Source organism: Amphibalanus amphitrite, unplaced genomic scaffold (assembly GCF_019059575.1).
Source record: "Amphibalanus amphitrite isolate SeventyFive unplaced genomic scaffold, NRLGWU_Aamphi_draft 001521F_arrow, whole genome shotgun sequence".
Taxonomy (NCBI): domain Eukaryota; kingdom Metazoa; phylum Arthropoda; class Thecostraca; order Balanomorpha; family Balanidae; genus Amphibalanus; species Amphibalanus amphitrite.
The window spans coordinates 33638-55587 of record NW_024883014.1 but is presented as its reverse complement, the minus strand read 5'-3'; the positions used below and the strand labels follow the sequence as shown (position 1 = coordinate 55587).

The window sequence follows — 21950 nt, the reverse complement described above, 5'->3', positions numbered from 1 at the left end:
CATGACTGGGCCGCCGGAGGAACTACGATATACAGTGGACGGATGCGGAGTAGCGTGTCAAACAGCAGTTGATTGGAACGGACGGGAAAGGACGATCGGGTGGAAACGGAAAAAGCAGTGAAATCGAACCGGAAACGGCGGGACGCGCGGAGAAAAGGGTGCTTACGAACAACAAAACACCCAAATATATATTCGTGATGTTTGGTGTCGAGCAGCACGATGCAAAAGTGCAAATGACGTACCGATGGCCTATTACGACTATCGAATGTGTCTGTTTCTTGAATATGTATATCTACCTTTAGAGAAAGAGTAATCTATATAGTTTAGATATTGTACTTTTAAGTGATAAAATCAGCAATTCCAAATCCAAGGCAAGGACTGTTTGAAAACGCGAAAGTAAATGTTGCTGCCACTTCGTCCTATTTTTACTTTTCTCTCGCCGAGCTGACTTTGCAAATCAAAACAGCGCCAGCGTTGTTACCAGGAGGAACTATCAGATTTCCGCGGATCTCTTTCCGTGTTCACATCAAACGATTTGGCTGCGTTCCGAGCCGGTGGGGCCGCCGCGCCCGCAGCTGGCCTGACCGGCCCCGTGCCGAACCCTCGTCGGCGCCGCTCTCCGACGGCAGAGAGAGCCGCCCGAGCACCCTCTCCCCGTCGAATCAATCGTCGGCGCGCCGGCCTGCGTCGGTCTCGACGCGCGCGTGCGCCGCCGGCGACGCGAGAGCGACGGTCGCGGCGCGGCGGAGTCTGTTGTCTCCTGTCGCCCGGGACTGCCGCAGGCGAGAGCTGACCTCGCGCGCTGACCTGCCCGGAGGCACACGACCCGCGCGTGACCTCTGTGACCTCTACGGAGCGACCCGGCGGCGGCAGAGGGGCGGAGACTCAGCTGGCGACCATGTCCATCCAAATGCAGCTCGGAGAGGACCACGAGGGTGAGTAGTCGGATGTCTCCATGGAAACGGGGTGACTGTGCTCGAATGGTGGGCGGGGGGAGGGGGAGGGGGGACTCGTTGGTGGGCGGTGTGTCGTGTTGGCATTTGAGGTGGTGGGTGGTTAATGCTTTGACATATTTGCTGAATCCATTCATGTTTCGGTAGTATGTGTTAGTCCTGTTGAGGTCATCCAATGAAAATTATCTGGCGATATCCAGTGCAACGGTTTCCTCTAACCAGTATCCAGTGACCATTGTTCAGTCCTCTCCATTCTGAATTGACCCGACCGTTTTAACGTGACCCATCGCACAAGGGGTCTAGTGATAGACCCCCTCTGTGTTCACGAATAACTCGCGTAAAAAGCATCAGATCGCAACAAAGCCTTCAGTGTTTTCGTGGCAATTACCTACTTTTACACCTTCACATAAACGCTCATACCCCTGATGACCCAAATGAGTTTTGACCTATGACCTCTTTTTAGACCATGTCAAGCCAAAACGCCGATTCAGCGTATGTCAGCGCAGATTATCCGTTCGTTTTCGGACTGCTTGTGATCGAAAACGTGCCAACATTTGAAATGTTTGCTCCATGGCCGTTATTGAGGGTGTTAAGAGTCACAAAGTTCAGGTCCAGGTCATTGACTTTGATGAGCTAAGGTGATACTTTTGACTTTCAGGTACAACTTTTGTATAGTTTTTGGACCAAATTTCGAATTAAACGCCCATTCGAACGTTTAACTAGTTTTGGTAACCATGCAATGTGTTTCGAAGCTGCCAGCCGTGGCTAACATCTACCTACCTACCCAGATGCCTGACGGTTGATGGTTGTGGGCAGCCTGACGGTTGACCTGACCTGACCCGACTTCCCCCAATGCACAAATGCATAATTACTGAAGGAACGGCTGCGAGGCTCAGAATGAGGACTTTAAAATGCCCGAGGAACAAATTAGAATAAACTAAGTTCAAAAAGTTCTAGCAGTTACCAATTTTCCGACATTTGGGTCATTGACCTGACCTGGAAGGCCAGCCAATGACTTAAGACCTTAAAATTTGGCAGTAGGTACCTATAGGCTTTTGTTTCTCGTCACAAGCAATGCACTTTTTTCGCGAATGTCTAGGGCTCGATCAGAGGCCGAACGGTTGGGGGAGGTCTGATCGACCCCTTTATACGTTAGCCTAAGTGCATAAAAACCTAAATACAATCGAGGTCTATCGTTCCCGTCTCTCCTGTCTCGCTTGTGATCTAACCAACTGCCGAATTCTTCTTATACCGTATGTTTTCCGCCCGTGTTGAATTTTGGGCTCGGTCAGTAAATGCCACTAGATTACGCTAAATATTATATGTAGTGACCCTCAGTGACCGGGCCACTTGATTTTAAAAAGGTTTAAAACTAAGGTATGAGTGAACGAAGTATTTATTGATGAAGGGGAGTTTCCTATATAACCCGCGCCCCACTGGGGTCTGTGTATAACACGCCCTACTGGGGGGGGGGGGGCTATTCATAGCCCCCCTCCTAACTCCAAAACTACTGGGCCGATCGTCAAAATTCAAACGGCGTCTGATAGCCCCGGAAAAACTGTCGAGCGAAACCTAATTTCATTGACCTCGAGGTCACCGATGACGTCACAGGTCAGGTCAAAGTAAAAATTATTAGCATTTTGGCTTGTTCACATTTTGGGCTCTGGCCGCCGTCTTACAAGTCAGATCAGGCTCATTTTTGGTTTCCACACTCGTGAAGAGATGCTCTAGATACTTTGAGGGTAACAAACTTGTACTTTGATTTTCAGGTCAGGGTCAGGTCATCACAGGTCACGAAAATATTATATTATGCGTCGGTCACGTGACACATGTTTTATGGTCCATTTAGGCCATAGATTTCGAATTTGATGTCGTCTGTGTCATTCGAGGTCATTTGGAGTCGAATTTCGCTTAGGTCAGGTCACTTTCAGGTCAAAAAATGTCAAATTTTGAAGTTTACATTTTTCAACAAAAAAGGTGTCTAATGGATGCAGTTTGAGCTCAGGAACACGATGGTGCCATTTATATTGGTGTACGATGTCAAATACGTACTGAAAAATTGATTTGAAAAATTAATAATTGTGAATTTTTTGCAATAATGCGTATAACTTGGCCATTTTTGAAGATATTTAGCTAAAACTTGCTAGAGTTAGTCAACATTATGCGTTCTGTCACATATATACCGGTTTTTTCGAAAAGTCAAAAACTTTTTGAAAAAAAAAATATAAAAATATAAATTTTGAATATTATTATATAAAAAAATTTAAATTTTCAAAATTTTGAAAATCCGAGATAGCAGTTTGATAGCGCGGTCAATTCTTAGTCCTTTCATGCAAAGAAATTGGATCTAGCTTAAAAACTGAGCTCTTGGGAGCGATTGCCGTGGTTCAATGTTTTGCGTCGAAATCGGACGAACATGACGTCACTCTGACGTCATTTCCGGCTGACCTATGGTAGCTACAAAGTTCAAATTTTGACACAAGGTGTCGAATTGATGCAGCCGAAGGTCCTGAAAGTTTGGCGTCGATCCGTCAAGCGGTTTGGAAGTTATTGCAGAAAAACGGGAGGGGGGCTATAAATAGCCCCCCCCCCCAGTGGGGCGCGGGATAATTTACCAGGGAGTAGAGTTGTTGAAAGGAAGCATTCGAGCTCTAATTATTCGTAATTATTATCTCTATTAGTTACATCCCCTTCTTTTCTTCGAATTGATTTGTGGTCGTATATGCAACAGTCGTCGGGGATCGGATGAAGTTGTGTAAGTAGGACAATGAAAAAAAAATGCATAGGTAGGATGTTCAGGTGGGAGATCTTTGCCCACCGACCGCTCGGCAAACGCTCTGAACTGTTTCCATAGCTGCCGTTCGATCCGGACCACCGTTTGGCTTGGCTCGCTGCCTGAGATCTGCAGCCGAACGTCACCTTCGACAGCGAGTTAGTGTCATACAGATGGCTTTATGAGTAAACCATTATAGCCCTATCGACATGTCTCGTGAGGATTCAGGGCCGTAAATATATTTATGTTATGACTTGAAATGTGTCCACTCTCATTTCCACTCGGACCTAAAATTTTAGACGGTAAGGCCGTTAATAGCTAATAAACGAATATTTCTATCTTTTTTTTTTAAACATTCAATACCTACTGGCTGAGATGCTTCTCTCATCCAAATGTGAATGTCCTCTGCCTTCAATCGTCCCGTCCGTGGTGGAATGCCACCTAAGCTCCAGCTTGGCAGTCCAAGACCGCACCAGCAGCTCCGAGTCTCGAGCCCCTCTTCAAACATGACCCGTCTAACGAGCCTCGTGATAAACATGCCCTTGGGATCAACCCTCCCCTGTCGGTCCGACAGGTGACATGAGTCGGCCAGCCAGGCTCAGACTCACAAGCCCACACCTGTGTCCGACTGATAGTGTAAACTTGGCCCGGCGTGATGATGGGGTGTGCCGCCCGCCCCGACCCCCCCCCCCCCTCCCTGGCACGTGCCTGGTAGAGTGTGCCAGCACCGGTCGGTGGCCAGTGGTTGTTAACGCTCCCCACCCCCTCTCGGAGGTGTGTCATGACCCTCACCGCTAGTTCAGGTGACTTATGTTGTGGTTACGTCTGTGGCTTTGCGGCGTCTGAATCAGAAGACGAGTAAGTTTGCGTGTATTACAGGGATAGGCTATTTTTCAATGGCACATTGTTCTTTCACAGGATTAGTTTTGCTACATGAAATAGGGGCATAATGGCCGACAATCTTGGCATAAAATTGGATACGCTTGTTGATGAAAAGTGATAGAAAGGAAGAGTGACGAAAATTGATGAAAGAACGAAATATCATGTTTGTAAACACGTATAAATACTGCATGCATAGAAACGTGCCGTTATTATCTCAAATTTCGCACTTATGTCATCACGTGACATCACCCAGACGGTGACTACAGCACTACTAGCACACACGCCCCGCTTTTCCCACCCATCCCTGCCCTTAGTCACTGCAGTCGCTGTCCTGCTCCTCCCGCCACTCCCCGGGGCCCGCCGGTGTCCCCCTCCCCGGGGCGCTCTTACGTCGCGCTCACGCCCCTGTCCGGCCCGCGCCGAGCGTCACGCTAATTATCAGACGTGCTGACGTCCGTCCGCGTGCGTGCCCACGTGGCACGTGCTGACGTGGCACGTGCACCGACACAGCGTAATGACCCGAGACAACGAGACATTGTGGTGTCGGAGGCTTGGGTTATGTTGCCCGCTGGATGGCTGGCGGTATGCGTGAATGAATAAGTGGTTAGCATGATCACTGATCGTAATTGCAGACATTATGTCAGGAGTTGAAGCATAATGGCTGCTCAGTCCTCTTATCCGCCTTAGAAACTTCTGTTGCTTGTTCTCAAAGTCCGAAGGTCACATTCCTACTGCCAATTACTCTTGTCGCTCCGGTCTTTGAAAGAAAGGCAACTGAGGCAGCCAGTTGGTGATTCTGAGAAAATCATGTCAGGTCTTTCTCCGGATGTCGTCGGCTGCGGTCTGATCGGTCAGAGATTGGTTTCCGGTCACCGCGGGGCTATTGCCGGTGCCTCCATGGGGCTATTGCCGGTGCCTCCATGGGGCTATTGCCCGTGTCCCGTCTGCTCTACATAGGCCTCTGAACGTGCGGCGGCTGTCAGAGGCGGCAGCCGCGGACCATTTCTCGGAGGCGATCAGCCGGAAAATCAGCCCATTCAGTCTCGGAGTGGAGTCATTCTGAGCCTGATCCATCGTTAATTTAATAAAATTCAGCCGAATTTAGAACGAGAGCTATGATATGCTGTACCTTTGAAAGCCTTTTCTGAACCTCGTCTCTGTCTGGGGTTTTGGTCATCTGATATAGCATGAGTCGAGAGTGTATTGATGACCATCCAAAATTCATATCCATCCACGATGCTTTCAACTTTTGCAAGTGTAAACGCTTACGGTAAGAAGACAGAATCAGGAATCTCAAGTGAACAAATGGCTGTGAAGTCACTCAGCTGAAGCGGAGGAGCCTTCCGGAGCACCGTGCTGACCGGAAGCCCCTCCTGTCTCTGAGTGCCCTCTGGGACGGAGGGCCGGCGGCCAATTTAGTGGAGCGCCGCTCCGACCACCAGCCTCCCCGACCGAACCCTCTCAATTACTGACGCGCTTTGTTTGCCTCCAAAACAGCACACGGCCGCCAGTTCTGCCTGTGTCGGTGCAGAGGGAGAAACGTATAAAGGGAGATCAGGGGTCGATGTTCCGGTCAGCGCACTGCCGTGGCCAGCAGCCGGTCACTGCACTGCCCCGGGCTATTCCCGGTCAGTGCGCCGTTCAAATGACCGCCCGTTTGCGCTGCGTTTCACGGTGGAGCTGCGGGTATAGCTGGTGTCGAGTTATTGGATAACGCCGACTGCGAGCGAAAGCGGCCAGTTACGGACCCGCTGGCCGCACAAAGAACGAATGGTGACAGCTGTTGAACATTAGGGGACTTTCCGGTATTACCACACGTCTCCCAAAGGCGACATTTTACGCATTTTGTACCCACGACTTCATTATAAAGCGGAGAACAGCTTGCGCTCCAATAGGCATCGCTTCATTAGAGCGATTCTGAAGTGCAACAGGGTAGAAAAACTAATTCAGCTCCCCATCGGTGCACAACATTCATTATTATCTCGCGCCAGTGACTCGGTAAACTGTCAGTTATCGCCAAACATGAATTTTGGCGATTTTTCGGTCAAGTGGCCCCGAACAACAGGCGTTTCCGCCGCAGAACGTCCCCTCAAACGATGACGCACCGGTTCTGCGGAGAGGAAAGCCGTGCCTTGTCTGACCATTGTGAACGGGCGCTGAATCGGTCTCCCTCTGGGGAACCATCCAAGGTCTGCCTCGTCAACCTTTCCACCCCTGTCGGGGTGATCAGGGGCGGTCTAGCGGGCCGCGACAGCCCCCTTCAGCGCCCTGTCGGCGCCACTGAGGTCATACTGACGGGAGAGGAGGAGCATGTGGCTGGATGCGTGCTGAGCCTGGTGGATGAGCTGGCTCGATGGTCCGGTGCAATGAGGGGTTGCGGCTAGTATGTAGGAGCTAGCATGGGCAGTCACTATAATATAATAGACCAACAGTTCAGGCGATGATTTTAAGCCCAATAAGTAGGTATCATTTGTAACAGGAGGACTCTGCTATGCTCGTTCGTATGCAGCATGGAATTGTGCAGCAGAAGGCATTGATTGAAAACATTGTCTGTTTTCTAAAAGTCGGTTAGATTGGCATTTTTATGTTCGATTGTAATCGTAAACTCAACAATTTAAAATCAAGAGCACAAGCAGGTCATCATTTATCTTCCTATGAATTTATTCGAATTCACTCAACGTCAAAACCAGTTGTCATCAATCTCAGGCTACACTAACTGTCATCAGTTCTCGGGAAGCGATACTTGGTCAAACAGTTGTCAGATTTCGAGATAGAAGCGAGCATAATTTCGGTGACCTTCATTTGACCTCATCAGTATGCCTGCTTCGTCAACTCTCAACGCATTGCGAATCGCACTTCTGACAGCACAGACTCCCAAGGGTCTGTCAGATCTGCCATGCTCGGAGCAGCAACCATGCTCAGCTCGGTTCTAAAACATCGATTTCGCTGCCTGGGATATCCTCTCATTGAAATTGTTCTAATTGGTTATAGACTCATAAGTAGGTAATAGCTACTGAGCCGGAACGGGTGTGATAATTCTGGTCACCTTACGTAGACTGGGGCCATTTTCCATTGGTAGACAGACAGGGATTTCAGTGTATAACCGGCTATCCGGCTATGTTATCCGATATGCATGATTCCGAGTAGTTCATGCTCTCCCCATTTTTACATTTTATATAGGTCGTAACGAAATTGTGTTGTGTATCTGAGCAACATACGCCCTTCCCTCGGCATTATCTAGGGTCAGTGCTCAAACCGGGACGATGAATTCGAAAAAGCTAAATCGTTTCCTTAAGCATTTAATGCTTAATTTCACAGCACGGGACTCCGAGGTGTGTTTTTCCCTAGTTTATACCCGTATTTTTATTCCCACTCACATTCCATGTTTTAATGTACCTAGCCACACTTACATAAATATTTATCAATATTAATCGATATCAGTTTCCATTTATAGCAGATTTGCCAAACAACTGTGTGCTCAGTTCGATGACCTCTGCTAGACTGCTACCCCCTCCCCTCCCCGTGTGTGTGTTGTTCGGGGCTGTTTGGCGGCTGGCCCGGCTCATGTGAGGCATGTTTTACGTGTGTCTCTCGCCAGCTCTCGTCGCAGCCGCCGCAGCCGGCTCGCAGCCTTCCGCGAACTCCTGCCATACTCGCCAGAGAAAACATGACATCTATCGTGGCCCGAGTCGGCGGCGACAGGCGCATCGTGCGCACTTTATCACAGCGACAGTGCAAATGGTGACGGTAACGCAGTTCATCACATGTCAGTGCGACATTAAAAATGTTCCTCTGTTTGCCACGAAGCCAGAGACTACAATAGTTAGCCCAGTTAAATGGCAGACTAACATGCCTTAGAGAACGTCATCTAAGGGATCTTGTCAAAATGTGTCATAGACAATATGCAACAAAACCATAGTGAGATAACTAAACTAAATCAAACTTACGTTCCTCTTCTCTGCATCCACTTTTCCCGTGTAACCGGCGCCTTGGCAACCTTCCCGGTCGGCTTTACGGCACTTCTCGCCGTGCGCCGTAGGCTCGCCGACCGTGCCCGGTTCTCAGAGAACACCTGTGTGTGCTCTGGCGCCAACCCGGGCTCCAGCCACGGTCGGAAGAGGTCACAGAGCCAGACTGCCTGGCGGCGGGTGGAGTGGGGCCTGGCGGACCAGCACCGCCTCCTGACACCCCTCAACCGAGGAATGCCGGGCTGTCTGTCCGTCCGTCCGACCGACCGTCAGCTGTCTGTCCGCCTGACCGGAGCAGTTGTTCGTCCGTCCGTCTGTCCGAATGTTCGTCTGTCCGTCTTTACGTCCGTCTGCCCGTCTGTACGTCAGTCTGTCCTAAGTCTGACTACCAAGCTGTTTGTAGGGCTGTCCGTCTGTCCGCATGTCCTACTACCAAGCTGTTTGTCCGACCGTCTGCCCATCTATCTGTTCTCTGTCCGGTTGCCATCTGCCCAACGTCCAGTAGTAGACTGGCCGCTTGTTCTTTCGATTTTCGGTCCGTCCGTCCGTCCGTCCATCCGTCCGTCCACCCGTCTGTCCGTCCATCCGTCCGTCCATCCGGCTGTCCGACCGTTCGTTGCTCCGCTAGCCCAAAATCTTTCCGGTCCGTCTGATATCGTTCGCCGCTGTCCGTCCATCTGTCTGCCGCTGTGGCATGTGTCCAGTAGTGGAGAGACGGCGTATAACAAGCGAATCTCAGCGGAGTGGCAGGCTGGTGTCACTTCAAACGGGGGTCAGAGATGAATTGGAGATCAGTGGGCATCAATCTTAGTCAAGATGATGCTTCATATGTGATCGGTTGTTTCCGGTATTTATATGACCCGTCGTCTAACCTGGTAAATGTCTCTTATCGGCTATCTGCGCTATCTTTTTGGCGTGTAGTTGTATGGAGAAACTGCGTCATGGTACTTTGAGAGACCATAGAAGAGCCCTTGTGGGACCGCGGCAGTGACATGGTCTTCAGTCTCTGTGTTTAATGTCTGCAGAATTCCGCTCTGCCGCATGGCTGCAGCGGCGGTCGCTGTTCTTTGTGATACTCGTCCACTGACAGTTTGGAAGACGGACAGCAGCTCTTTTGTTGGTTCTGTTGACTATACGAAGCGGGGAACTATATGAGCTGCCAGCGACACATATTTGACGCTCAAACAATAAGATAGAGAAAAATGGTGAACATCAGAAAGAAACACAACAACCCTGAAAACTGTTGACGGTTAGCTGACATGTTGTGCTTGAAAGGCAGCTAGCCTGTTGACGTCCGTATTTTTACTTTGAGTTTCAGGCTGGCAATATTTCCACGGAATCATTTTATCTCGCTGATAAATCTCCCTATCTATCTGTACTGCTTCGTGGACAAAACACGGCTTTGATGATGGGTGGTTGATACGACATTTTGCTGACCGGCGCTGCTTCGTCAGCCACTATCGAAGAACCACCAGCAACTTTTGAAATTTGCCTTATGTATGCGACATTTTCTCTCAGATATCTCCATATTTGGTCACTCAAACGTCTAGCTGTGATTTGTCATCCGTCGAAATATTTATCACATACCTTTGATAAGATACCATGCGATGATGTTGCCGTGACTGATAACAGCTTCGCGGTTTGGCCACGCATCCGCATAACTCGCTTGCAACGAGCCAGTCGGCCGCGCTGGCTGACGCCCCCACCCACCCATCCCCATCCCCGCCCCCTCCACCCGCCGTGCCTTCGTCTCGTTAACTCGGCAGCGCGATGCGCGCCTAATTTGTGAACGGCGCCAATCGTGGCGCGAAATCTTAATTGGCCGCAGATTATGTGGCGGCGCTGGCGGCGTAACGAGCTACCTTCCGGGACGGCGGGAGCTTTGGGGAGGCGGGGGAGGGTGCTGGATTTGGGCTAGCACTCAGCTTTACGTGGTAATGTTATGAATCCGTATTAACGCCACATGACTTTGAGTTGAGTATATGTATTGCCCTCAGAAAGCAATATGGATGAATTTTGGTGTGATGCATGTAGTCGTTAGACGAGATTGTTCACCTACTTGTTATTTCACAAACTAAAGTTAGGTTGAATTTTTATGGTGGCATGTATCATTAAGAATCATATTCATTGCCGCATGCGTTGCCACGTTGTTTTTTTTTTTAGAATTCCTTTAGCTCGAGGTTTTATGCAGGATGATAAACACAGGATCAACTATTTTTCTCGCCCACCACACAGTTTGTGTCTATGAAAGTGTGGAATTTTCTTGTCATTCTTCTTCCTTTCCGAAGGAGCTTCTTTCTCCGAAGATGCTACTCGGTGTCTCGCTCCCGACTCTCATGGCTGTTATTGAGCTTTGCGGCACAGCCTACCTTCAGGCGCTAACCTATGCTGCCATCTAGATTCTAGGGACTGAATCGAGAACCACTCTCGGCCTGTTGTCTCCGGGTGATACGAAGCAGCATCCAACCACACCAAAGCATACAAACGTGGGGGTACTTCTGTAATATAATAGTCATGCACAATCATACAGTTGTGTTTCATGACTCCAGCATATCATGACTCCAGTTGACGGTCAGCCGATGATCGACCCGGCGTGGGTCGGGTCATCAGGTCACGGTTCGCTCGCCTGTCTGTGACGATTTGTGACGCTGCGTCGTGGCGACGACGTGACGTCAATCGTCACGCACCGTCAGCTCGTGAATTAAGTATGCGCGCCGTCCGTCGGTCGGCTGCTGAGCCGGTGCCAGCCAGAAGCGCGTGACAGTGACGGACGCCCGGGGCGGGGCGGCGGGGAGAGGGGAGCAGATCGATCATTCTGTCACGGCGCTGCGGCTAGCGAACCGGATATGTTTATAGTCAGTCTGCTGGCCGGGGTCAGGAATTCGATTCGAACTGCCCGAGTGCCGCCTGCCGCGAATAAGCGTTGGTGAATGGTATCAGATCAGGGGTAGGTGGAATGGTGAAAATGCTCTCTGTGTTATTGTTGCTGAATATTGCATCTCTTGGAATTGATGCCTTTGACTGAGGTGACTGTATTTTCGCCTGATGAATTCAGCTGTCAAAGATAGTGATGTAATCGCAAACCGTTTTGTCAAAATTTTTAAATGATACCTATCCATTTCATCCTTACTGATTTTCATTTTGAGATGAGACTTTGCCCGATTGACGTCTATATTTCTTGTCGTCGCAAACGCCTTTATGTCATCAGTGCTGTATGATAATGGGGGTGGAAACAGATGACTTTGACTCTATAGCATATGCCGGCGTGGTGCTGATGGATTACTGCAACGAGAGGAGATCTGGATTTGGACGAGCATCTCAAACAGCATTTACGAGAGGTATTTCTGTCAAACTTTTGTTTGAAGCCCAGAATAGCCGGCCATTTCTGTCAGGTTCAGCTGTTGCTATTTCGGGTGATCGATGTCCTGCCATGATATAATAATGGTCGCAATGGCTCCCATAATCCTCCGAGAACCATTTGTTAGAAAATCATCAAACCATACCCAATTAGTGTCAGGCCCTTCACCTCAAATCTCTAGACCTTTCTATTACAAGGCAACTGCTCTGCCTTTACCATACCGACGCGTTGTTCCGGGCGCAGGTGTCATGCGGAACAGTCTACCCGGCAGGCACTCTCAGTAATGGTGACGCGTAGCGGCGCCTCTGACAGAACTATGAGATGTCGGCCCTTCATCTGACGCTGCGGTCGAGGCTGCCACAGCGCTGGCCGGCCGTCTCGCCCTCATCATTGATCGTATCAGGGTCGACGATGACAAATTGTCGTCATACAGCCGCCCTGAACGGAGTCATTCTTCACCTGCCGGGGAGCGGGGCTTCCGTCGGCGGCTCCCCTCTCAGTCATCAGCAGGCGGACGGCTCCGGCGGGGGAGCCGGAGCCGGCCGATAAAGACGGGCCGAGCCGGCCGGCCGTCCTCACGGCGCACTCAATAGCGGCCAATGGGGGCGGATTATCGTCACCGGCGGCGTCTCGCCGGTATAAATGATGTTTATTGTGCGGCTCAGCTGCGAGAGAGATGTAGTTGCCGGGGCGCCACTCGGCGAGTATGGAGATATAGGTGGGCGGGAGCGATGAGATATGACGGCTATGATGCCCGGGGTTACTGCTGTTGATATGGTGTGTAGCACTTCTGGCTTCTGGGGCTACTGGCTTTGTCTGTGATCTTCTGAGGTTGATCGACTGCAAAGTTCAGAGAAAATAAATCGTTGCTCTTGAGCATCTTTATCGAAGCACCAAAACACACTTGTGTAGGTGTCTATGGTCACAGCAAATAGCCAAGCTCAAAATGAACAACTGTATATCGCGATTCGCGACCGACACGCACTTTCCCGACTTGAATAACGTCTCCTGATTTCATTTTTCAAGCAAATAGAAAACAAAGCATCGCTGTAGGAAACACAGCAGCCCACGTTAGATAACTGTGCTGCAATATCCAAACAAGAATGATATTGCCGAGCTTATTGCGAGAGTCGCAGTTTAATTTCATACGGCTCGGTGTTCCTGTGTCTGCAGTTCTGAGTCGGGACGCCTTCTGCTCGGGCTACGTGGACAGCTTCGGCAAATGGAACAACGGCTTCCCGTGCCCGAAGCTGGAGGAGGACGCCGTGTTCTGTTGCGGCACGTCCACGTACCGCTACTGCTGCACCACCAGGGACGAGGCCGACCCCTCCACCTACAGCGACAAGTGAGTCGAACGATACGGCACACTGTAACAACCGGACACCGGGGAGCATCTGAATCACTTGTTCTGAACAAAGCTATACATAGATGAATGAATGAATGACATGATTTGCTATCAGAGTCTGTTAGACACCTTATTGATGTTGATATTAAAACCTCGGCAGCACTGTGTGCAGCAAAGGTAACAGATCTGTTATCTTTGTTTTTAGTAGGTAAGTACCTACCAAAGCGAACGTTTATTTCCAAGTTTGTTTATTTAATTTTTATGTTTATTTTTCAGCTTGTTTCAAGGATGCATCTACCCTGACAAATTCAGCATGAATCCGATTTCTTTTTTAATAAATTTAGTCCCGGAATGGGCGTGTCTCTGCAGCTAGAAATCACCATAAGGTATGCCATCAGTAATAATGACACAGTTCCATTTGCCTTAACCAAACAGGGATAACAAACTGTTGCTACTGGCGTGACTTCCCATTTGAGTCTGACATGTGCCGGAGCCAGGCACAACCACACGAAATGTGCGAATAGACGTAACCGAAGACGATGAGTGCCAGACGGACAGACGGATCGATGGAATAGACGAGCCGTCAACGCGGGAGCGGGCGTCCTTCCGGGCCGATTTAGCGACCGAGCGCGCGCAAACAGCGCGCCCAAATTGCCGCGGGAGAGACATACAAATGGCGAAAAAAGCGCTCGGAAACGAGCGTCAAGCCATGAAAGATGGAAGCAAAGACGGAGAGATGAACGGGGTTGGGATGATCGTTATGGAGAGAGAGAGAGAGAGAGAGAGAGAGAGAGAGAGAGAGAGAGAGAGAGAGAGAGAGAGAGAGAGAGAGAGAGAGAGAGAGAGAGAGAGAGAGAGAGAGAGAGAGAGAGAGAGAGAGAGAGAGAGTCTGGAAATAGGACGGTGGATGCGGTTCCGATTGGTGAACTTCGGGTGTACTCACATAGGACCAGGAGTCTCTCTCTCTCTCTCTCTCTCTCTCTCTCTCTCTCTCTCTCTCTCTCTCTCTCTCTCTCTCTCTCTCTCTCTCTCTCTCTCTCTCTCTCTCTCTCCCTCTCTCTCTCTCCCTCCCTCTCTCTCTCTTTCTCTCTCTCTCTCACTCCCCCTTCTCTCTCTTTCTCTCTCTCTCTCTTTCTCTCTCTCTCTCACTCCCTCTTTCTCTTTCTCTTCCTTTTTCGATCTCTCATCAGTGAGCAGTTTGTCCCATCAAGCATAAGCCGTGTTGCACACACATAGCTAACTTATAATCCCATGTTTTACCCATCCATCACCTCTACAAATACAGCGTCACCGGCCAGCACAAGCTGTGCAAAGTGCGTCCTGTCCCATCCTCGGCAGAGAAATCACACAAACTCTCCACAACCCAACACATCGGGCACCGTTCCAGACCAGCTCGCTCGCAGTTGTAATTCATTCGCAGCGCGCGCGTGTGTGTGTGGGTATTTCTGTGCGGCGCGGGGCAATGTTCAGCAGACGGGGAGAGGGGGAGAGAGGGGCGCCGCAGGGCGGACAGAGAGCGCCGAGTGAGAGACGGGAGCTGGCGGGACGCCGAGCGCTCCCATCGTTTCCTGTTCTTTTCCTCTTTCTCTCGCGGGAGTGACAGAGAGCGCAGCCACTGCCAAATCGCCCCGGCCGGCGGAGCAAGTCGTAGAAACAGGGACGATTCCTCCGTAATGGTGCAGGGTCACGGTGGCTTCCAGCACTAAGAACCGACACTCTTCTATGAAGTACAGCTGTGATTAAAATCCAGACACCGCTTTCAACTCAGCTGGGATTTAGGCACTTCACAGCTCCTCAAAGCTCTGGTTTTACTGATCTCTTTTAAAACAATTGCTCCAACTTCCAACAGCAGCGGTGGCTTTTAAGAGCGATACTTTGGCCTGGAGCAAATAACGCTGGCAAGATTCTTTCGTTTGCCGGACGAGCATTGATCAAGTCACACACTGCAACCACTCATCACATCATGATCTTGCCTTGAACAGTGAATGAAACGATATGGGCGTTTGTTATCATTCAACCAGACACCATCAGTGAAGATGTAAGGATATAAATGCATGAATGACAAAATTTATTACGCCTCCTCAGTTATGACACCACCAAGAAAAGAGGTTATGGGCTGGCCTGAATCACACTACAGATGAACATATCGAGCCAACGTCCATATGAATTGCGGTTGAGTGAGCGTTATGACCTCGTCTCGTAAGCTTCAGCAGTTGCTGTATGGCTTTTCATACCAGCGACGTATATTTCTGCACAGACCAAAGTGTTAAAAATGGCTGTGTTGCTAACTGTTCACTGTATAGTGTAGGCTGATTTTTCGTGCAAATAGGTTATCTTTAAGCTCAAAAGGTCAATGATTTATTTTCTGGTGAGCCGAAACCTTCCGAGTTCCATATAGACTGACATCAACTTTTGAAAATTCACACTGCATTCATTTAAGAGAGGACATGCCCTGACGTAAGGCCTCTGAAATACTGCGGATATGAGCTCAGTGTTGTGACATGACGTCGGCCACTGTTGTGACTCGGTGCGAATGTACGGCAAGCTCTTTATGTGGCGGAGAGGAGTTGTGATGTAGCCCCTGATGTAAGCTGATTTACGGTTGTGGTGACCCACTCTTCTTAGAGCTGTTTTCTTACGTAAACGTGTCATGCAGGAACGCACAGCAATATTACTATGTAAACTGGGATAACCGAAGGTTTGTTGTCAATAGTTAAAACACTATTCTTTAGAATTGTGTTTTCTATTGAAAAACAAATCTGAGTTCCCTGACAATTTGGCAAAAGCTGCCTGAGATTAAGCATTGGTAGACGACGCAGAAAAAGGACTCAGCAACCCTTTGCTCTTCCTTAAACTGCGTGCCTTAAAATCATATGTATACCCACTCCCTTATCTCTACAGCACTCAGACAACACTTATTCATGCCACATCTCATTTATTCCCGCCGTGTTAGCTCGACATCCTTCTGGGAACCACACCCTCACCTTTAATGGAGCCGAACTTCTGTCAAGCTCCGAGGAGGTTTTTCGCCGGTTCCTTCCAATGCAGACGGACCACTCCACTGAAGAGGTGCTTCCCTCGCTGGAGCCGCGTGCCGGCGGGCCCGGCGACCGGCTTGTTAGCTGCGGTCGAACGGTCCGCTCGTTAGAGCTGGCTGCGTCCTCAGACACGTCTTCCCAAGAAGGCCGGGTCCCCGCACTGGCCACGGTCGCTGGACCTCGATAACTCGGTGCTCAGAGAGACGAGATGAGGACTCGTTCTAATTGATCATGGTTATGCAATGCAGAGATGAGGAGTGATTTAAAAGAATCTAAATCAGAGTATTTCATTTTTTTTTTTACTTCTGCGGTAGTGTGCAATATTTGTCGTCCTTTTTGACCTGACTTCACTTCGTGAACATGATATTGTTTTGCGGATTCTGTATTCATCTAATGACCTCAAAGGAGTGTCGAGACGATGTCCTCCCGTTGGACTGTGATGCTGACTGTGACTCCAATGACGTCATTGGTCACCAGCAGTATGCCGTTGGTGATGGGCGTCGTGTTCGGCACCATCATCACCGTCATCCTCGTCATCACGGCCATCTGCATCTTCTGGAAGTCCTGCCGCTCCTACAAGAAACGGAGAGCCGATGGAGGTTAGTAAAACTAGAAAACGAGCTGCAACGTCAAATGCACCGCTTTTTACGTAAACTGCGCCAATGAATTATGAACTGAAATGCACCTCTGACTTGTCAACTGAAACCACTCCCTGGTGGCTACGACGTTCCAAATACCACTCTCCAATTTCGCATGAATGAAATGGGAATCGTAACCATAAAACACAAATGAAACCACACACGCAACAGGGCCTCTCCTCGCCTTCCCTGACGTGTCCCCCTCCCGCCGGCGCGCCGCAGGACCTATGTACCGGATGCACTCGTCATCGACGGGCAGCGGCGTGGCCAACATGTACAGCTACTCGACGGGCTCTCTGGGGAGGCTGGACAGCCGCGGCGGCATGCTGACGGACGACGAGGACGTGCTGCAGGAGGTGGATGAGGTGGCCGTGACGCACCCCTGTCGGGTCAGCACCATCAGCACGGTGCCACGCAGCTTCACCTCAGACCGCTGCAACAGAGGTCAGTGGCGCGGGGGAAGACTCAGGAGTGGAATGACGGTGGTCGGTTTTGTAGTGCAGGCGCCGATCATTTTGCTTCAAACATTCATAAGATTGCAGGTCTCCCCGCTCCGCTCTGCTTCGTTTGTCAGCCTATGAATCATGAATTTCATCTTAACTCGTAAATCACGAAGTTCTGTCGCTATCAATGATATTACCATAACGGGCAATTTCGTGGCCATCCAAACCATCGACGAATGCAAATATGAAAGCACTCCAACTGTCCCAACTTGTTATGACGATGACACATATAAGTGACACATTTCCGTGACCGTTTATCTCGCTTCCCTCAGTCTCGTTCGCCGACTCTGTGGGTAACAGTTCCATCTCGACTGCCACTGACAACGAACGACAGCTGTTCATCGAGCAGTCGGGCGCACCGCCGCCCTACAAGCACGCCGACTACCTGGAGCCCGAGCAGCAGCGCATCATGACCTTTCCGCGCTCCTTCTCGGCTGGCCAGCCGCGCGAGCTCGACGTCGGGCACTACCAGGTGCCCCGCTCGCCAAACGACGACACCCTCTACCGCTCGACCAAATTCTGAAAACCGCCCTCACATTCGGACACTGCCGGCGGCAGGCGCTGGCCGCCGGCAGCGGTGCGTGCTCTTGGCGCCGCGCGCGAGGAACCAGATGTGCAGCCGCGCGGACGGTGCAGGGCGCATGCGCGGCTCCAGCGGGGTGTTCGCGGCAGTGGGGGTCGCTGAGAGTGCGGCGGCAGGCGCGGCGCGCGAGGCACCGGACGCGCGCGCCCGACCGGGACTGGCTGTGATATACGGAATGAGGTGTGTCGGACTGATTACGGGCGGGACTCGGCAGTGACGGGAGCGGCGATAGAGGACCGGCGGACCGCAGCCATGGCCGTGCAGAGGGGACTCGGCGACGATCACGAAGGTGAGTGACACCGAGCCCATTTTTCGATTGTGAATTATTTGTTGTTTCTATTGATATTGCCCAAAGATGCCTTGACTATTGTATCCTCATGTATTTTTTTTTTGTGTAAACAGACCATTATTGTACCTAACCCCATACCTTATTTGTTATTTTTCTCATTTCATTGTTACTACACGAGCAATTGCAATTACGAACTATAATTGCCCGTAATTCTTACACAATTATTATGCAAGCAACACATATGATTGCAGCCCTTTATTCACTATATACATTTACGTTGAACGGTTGAAGGCTTCGCTGCGCTAATTCTAGAAAAGTTGTCGAAGATCATTTTTTAACTTAAAGATTTTGAGTGCAATAGAATAAAATATTTTATTCTTAATTGCCACTTAATCCTGATGACATGCTTCGTTAACTTGTAAGAAATTGAAAATTTATATTTCTGGACGCCGAGTCCGGCCGATTCATTTCCAGACTGGGTCGAATTATCTCTCGTTATCGCTGTTTCTGCACTCGGCCTGCACGGCTGGGCTAATTTCACGCTGTTTGGACCTGGACTAACATGCCGGGCTGGTGGTCATGTCTGGAGCGGGGCCGCTGCTCCCTTGGGGCTCTGCTACCCGGGATCGGAGAAAAACGCTGCGCCGCGCAGTGGCCCACTGCCAGAGGGGCTCTGATTTCAGCGGCACAGCGGCAGCCGACCGCGGGCAAAGCCACAGCAACGGACCTCCGCTCGCTGGAAAATGGAAACATGAGGATATGTTGGCGATATTGTTGCCTTGTTGACACGAAGGTAGTCGTCAGTTCGGTAGATTTTTGGGTAGCGGGTGATTTATGTTCTCATATGTCAAGCACCTGTCAATCATATATTCATGAAACAAGTAGCTTGGACAAACTTTTTCGTCAAAAGAGAAGACGCTTGTGGAAGCTTAAAGAAAACCTCAAGGATCCCTGTTTCCAATGCCATTGAAATAATTAGCATGGCGTTGCATTAATTTATACAATGCCTTGTTATCTACATAAATGTAATTGTTGATTAGCACGTATGATGTTGTAAATTGCATTTGAGTAACTTCAAACCATATGTGGTTGACATTACTTCTACAAACCCTATTATTAGTTAGTAGTTACCTAAAAGTAACATGTGGAAATCCCTTACATGTTATGTCTTCAAAAAAAAAAAAAAAAAATAGTACGATTAATTTTGCTCAGTCATATGACTTTTGACTTGATAACAAACGTCTGACCCCATTACACAAATAGATAGCGGTGTAACCCCGTAACTTCAGAGCTAATCAGTGCGGTAGTTGATGCGTTGAGACAGATTAAGACCGTTTGCGGTCCTCCCTACACTAAGAAATTAATGACCGCAACTTGATGAATGGTTACGTGACTCTCAGTGCTAAACGGGACGGCTTAATGTGAAAAATGTCGCGCCAGTTTACCAGTTAAACGCAGCCGATGTGCATATGATGGATGGATTAGTGTCGTTATCTTAGGCAGACACCGAACCAAAGCCAGACTGGTCTGAGGGCGATCATCGGGGATGATTGAAATGATGAGCTGCTAGTTAGGACAGAAGTGGGGTATCTGTGCCGTGGTGAAGCGCGAATTTTGTGGGCGATTGAATTGGCTCAAGAGAGAAAATGAAGTGCAGTGTATTTAAGGCTGATGTGGGTGGTTGAAGTCTAACATTATGTCCTTTAAAATTTCACCGTAATCTCGTTGAAACTGTTTTTGCCACCCTGCTGGGTGTGCATAATGTGCGGTGCAGGGCCTGGTGCGAGAGTTTCGGAATGTGCCCAAGCTTCCATGGAAACACCCAGCTAAAAGCATTTCGTGATGTCCACTAAACAAGTCTAAACGTCACATGCATTTTAATGACGAGCACCGTTTACACTTTCCCTTTTCTTTTCGGCACACACATTACGAAACCCGTTCACCGTTCACCACGAGCCGCCGTTCGACCTCTGAGGTCAGGTCACGACCCCTGTTACACGGCAAACCTCACCCAGTCGGCGGTGTTGGCTCTGCCATTCCGCGTCGTTTTTGTCTCTGCGCCGGCGCGGCGGGTGGCGCACCCGTCACGCCCCCGTCACGCGGTGACGCCTGCGGGTATAAATATTACCCATATCGGTTACCGTGTTTGGGAGCACTGCTAGTACAATTACCGCCGGCAAGAAAGGGGAGGGCGCAGTTGGCGTGCGAATATAGCACCGGAGGGCGGAGACGCTTCCTTGCAACGAGCCGGCGCGGTGTTCAGCTTTTCTATAGGCCTCTGTCTCTGAATAGGGTCTACAAATGTCTATGCCTCTTTACAAGCAGTGAGCAGAGATGACCTCTCATATCCTCTCAGGAAACCTTGAGTGCTCAAAGCTCACACCACTCAGCCAATCGTGATGCGTCGGACCGGGAGAGGGTTTGTCACCCCAAGAGGTCGGCTGTCAGCTCTCTCTCTCTCTCTGATGCCGTGCTGACCCGGTCCTGTCGGTTGTCCGATGTCCTTTCGACGTCTCCGGTGATGGACGACACAAAAACCACTGACCAGGCGCCGACGGCCGCGGAATCTCAACGACTCCGGTCGATCCGGCGGGCGCGCCGCACGACTTTAAGCCGGCCGAATCAGCTGCGTCCGCGGCCGCCGCGGATCCCGCCGCTCTGCGGCCGCTGCCGTACGGAGAATACCGAGAGGATGCGACAATGCGCCGCGGCAGCGATCGGCCGCCCGTCCTCAGACGAACAAATGGGCCGAGCCGTCCGCCCGGCCGGCCGCCTGTCACCGGCTGCCGAATCACGGCCAGCCGGCTCCGAGCCGGCTGTCGGCCCTGACTCGTCTCCTGCACTCCTTCCCTCTCTGTCTTCGGCTCTTCTATTCTGCTTCAATTTCCCTTCACGTTTTGGTGTCTACAAATGGTGATCATTGCAATCTGGTCGCATTAAAAACAACACATCAACTATTTCTTGCCGGCAACCATAGCTCCTCTCTAAAGTCCTGCAGCGAGCCGCGGCGCCTCGACGCCTCTGGCCGTTAGACTGTGCCGCACGGAGCCCGTGTGATGCGGCACAGTCTATCCTAAATTAGTCGGGCGGAGCGCCAGCCACTTGGCACCTTGCGCAGCAAGCGCCGCACGGTGGCTGTGAATGAATTATGAGCTCCAGCATAGGACTGGACTTTTAGAAGGATCCGTCCTTAAAGCTGTGCAGAATAGTCGCTGCTTTCAATACTTGGGTGTATTCCCGAATGACAAAATTTTAAATAATCGTAATTACATCAAACTAAGCATTATGTTTAAAAGTAGCTGATTTCGTTTGTAACTAAATACATCGGCTAGGTATGTGAATTTCGATGGGTCTATTTTCTCCCTTTTCCAGTGTCGGAGCCATTTTAATGCCAATTAGCTCGGTAAGAGTCACAGAACAGTATTTCACTGGGACTCGCCGATCAACTTTGGCAATGGAAGTGAAATAGTCCGAAATCCACTTCCATCAGTGTGATGTTTGCTATGTTCAGTTACAAACTTAACTTCCGCTTGATTGAATGTGAATTGTCTGAAGTTCTTCAGACTTTTCCAGGAATTAGTGCTTTCTCAGACTTTTTGGCCTTCAACTGATCCTTCTCA

At 50.0% G+C, this 21950-nt stretch overlaps 1 protein-coding gene across 2 annotated transcripts; it reads left to right on the top strand.

Annotated features, from left to right (window-relative positions):
• Positions 1-559: 559 nt before the first annotated feature.
• On the top strand, positions 560-20201 carry LOC122373614 (protein shisa-like-2B). Of its 2 annotated transcripts, none has more exons than XM_043351863.1 (5): positions 560-935; positions 13108-13279; positions 16795-16916; positions 17178-17399; positions 17731-20201. In XM_043351863.1, the coding sequence occupies exons 1-5, from the start codon at positions 899-901 to the stop codon at positions 17979-17981; spliced, it is 804 nt and encodes a 267-aa protein (XP_043207798.1). In that variant the 5' UTR covers positions 560-898; the 3' UTR covers positions 17982-20201. The 2 variants fall into 2 exon arrangements, with proteins under 2 accessions (XP_043207798.1, XP_043207799.1); XM_043351864.1 differs by having other exon boundaries at positions 16798-16916; positions 17731-19560.
• Positions 20202-21950: the final 1749 nt, after the last annotated feature.

Excerpts from the sequence above, each read along its gene's own strand:
- LOC122373614 (XM_043351863.1), top strand. The coding sequence starts at position 899 with ATGTCCATCCAAATGCAGCTCGGAGAGGACCACGAGG. Across the intron at positions 936-13,107 it reads GCTCGGAGAGGACCACGAGG|TTCTGAGTCGGGACGCCTTC; the intron begins GTGAGTAGTCGG and ends CTGTGTCTGCAG. Across the intron at positions 13,280-16,794 it reads CCCTCCACCTACAGCGACAA|CAGTATGCCGTTGGTGATGG; the intron begins GTGAGTCGAACG and ends ATTGGTCACCAG.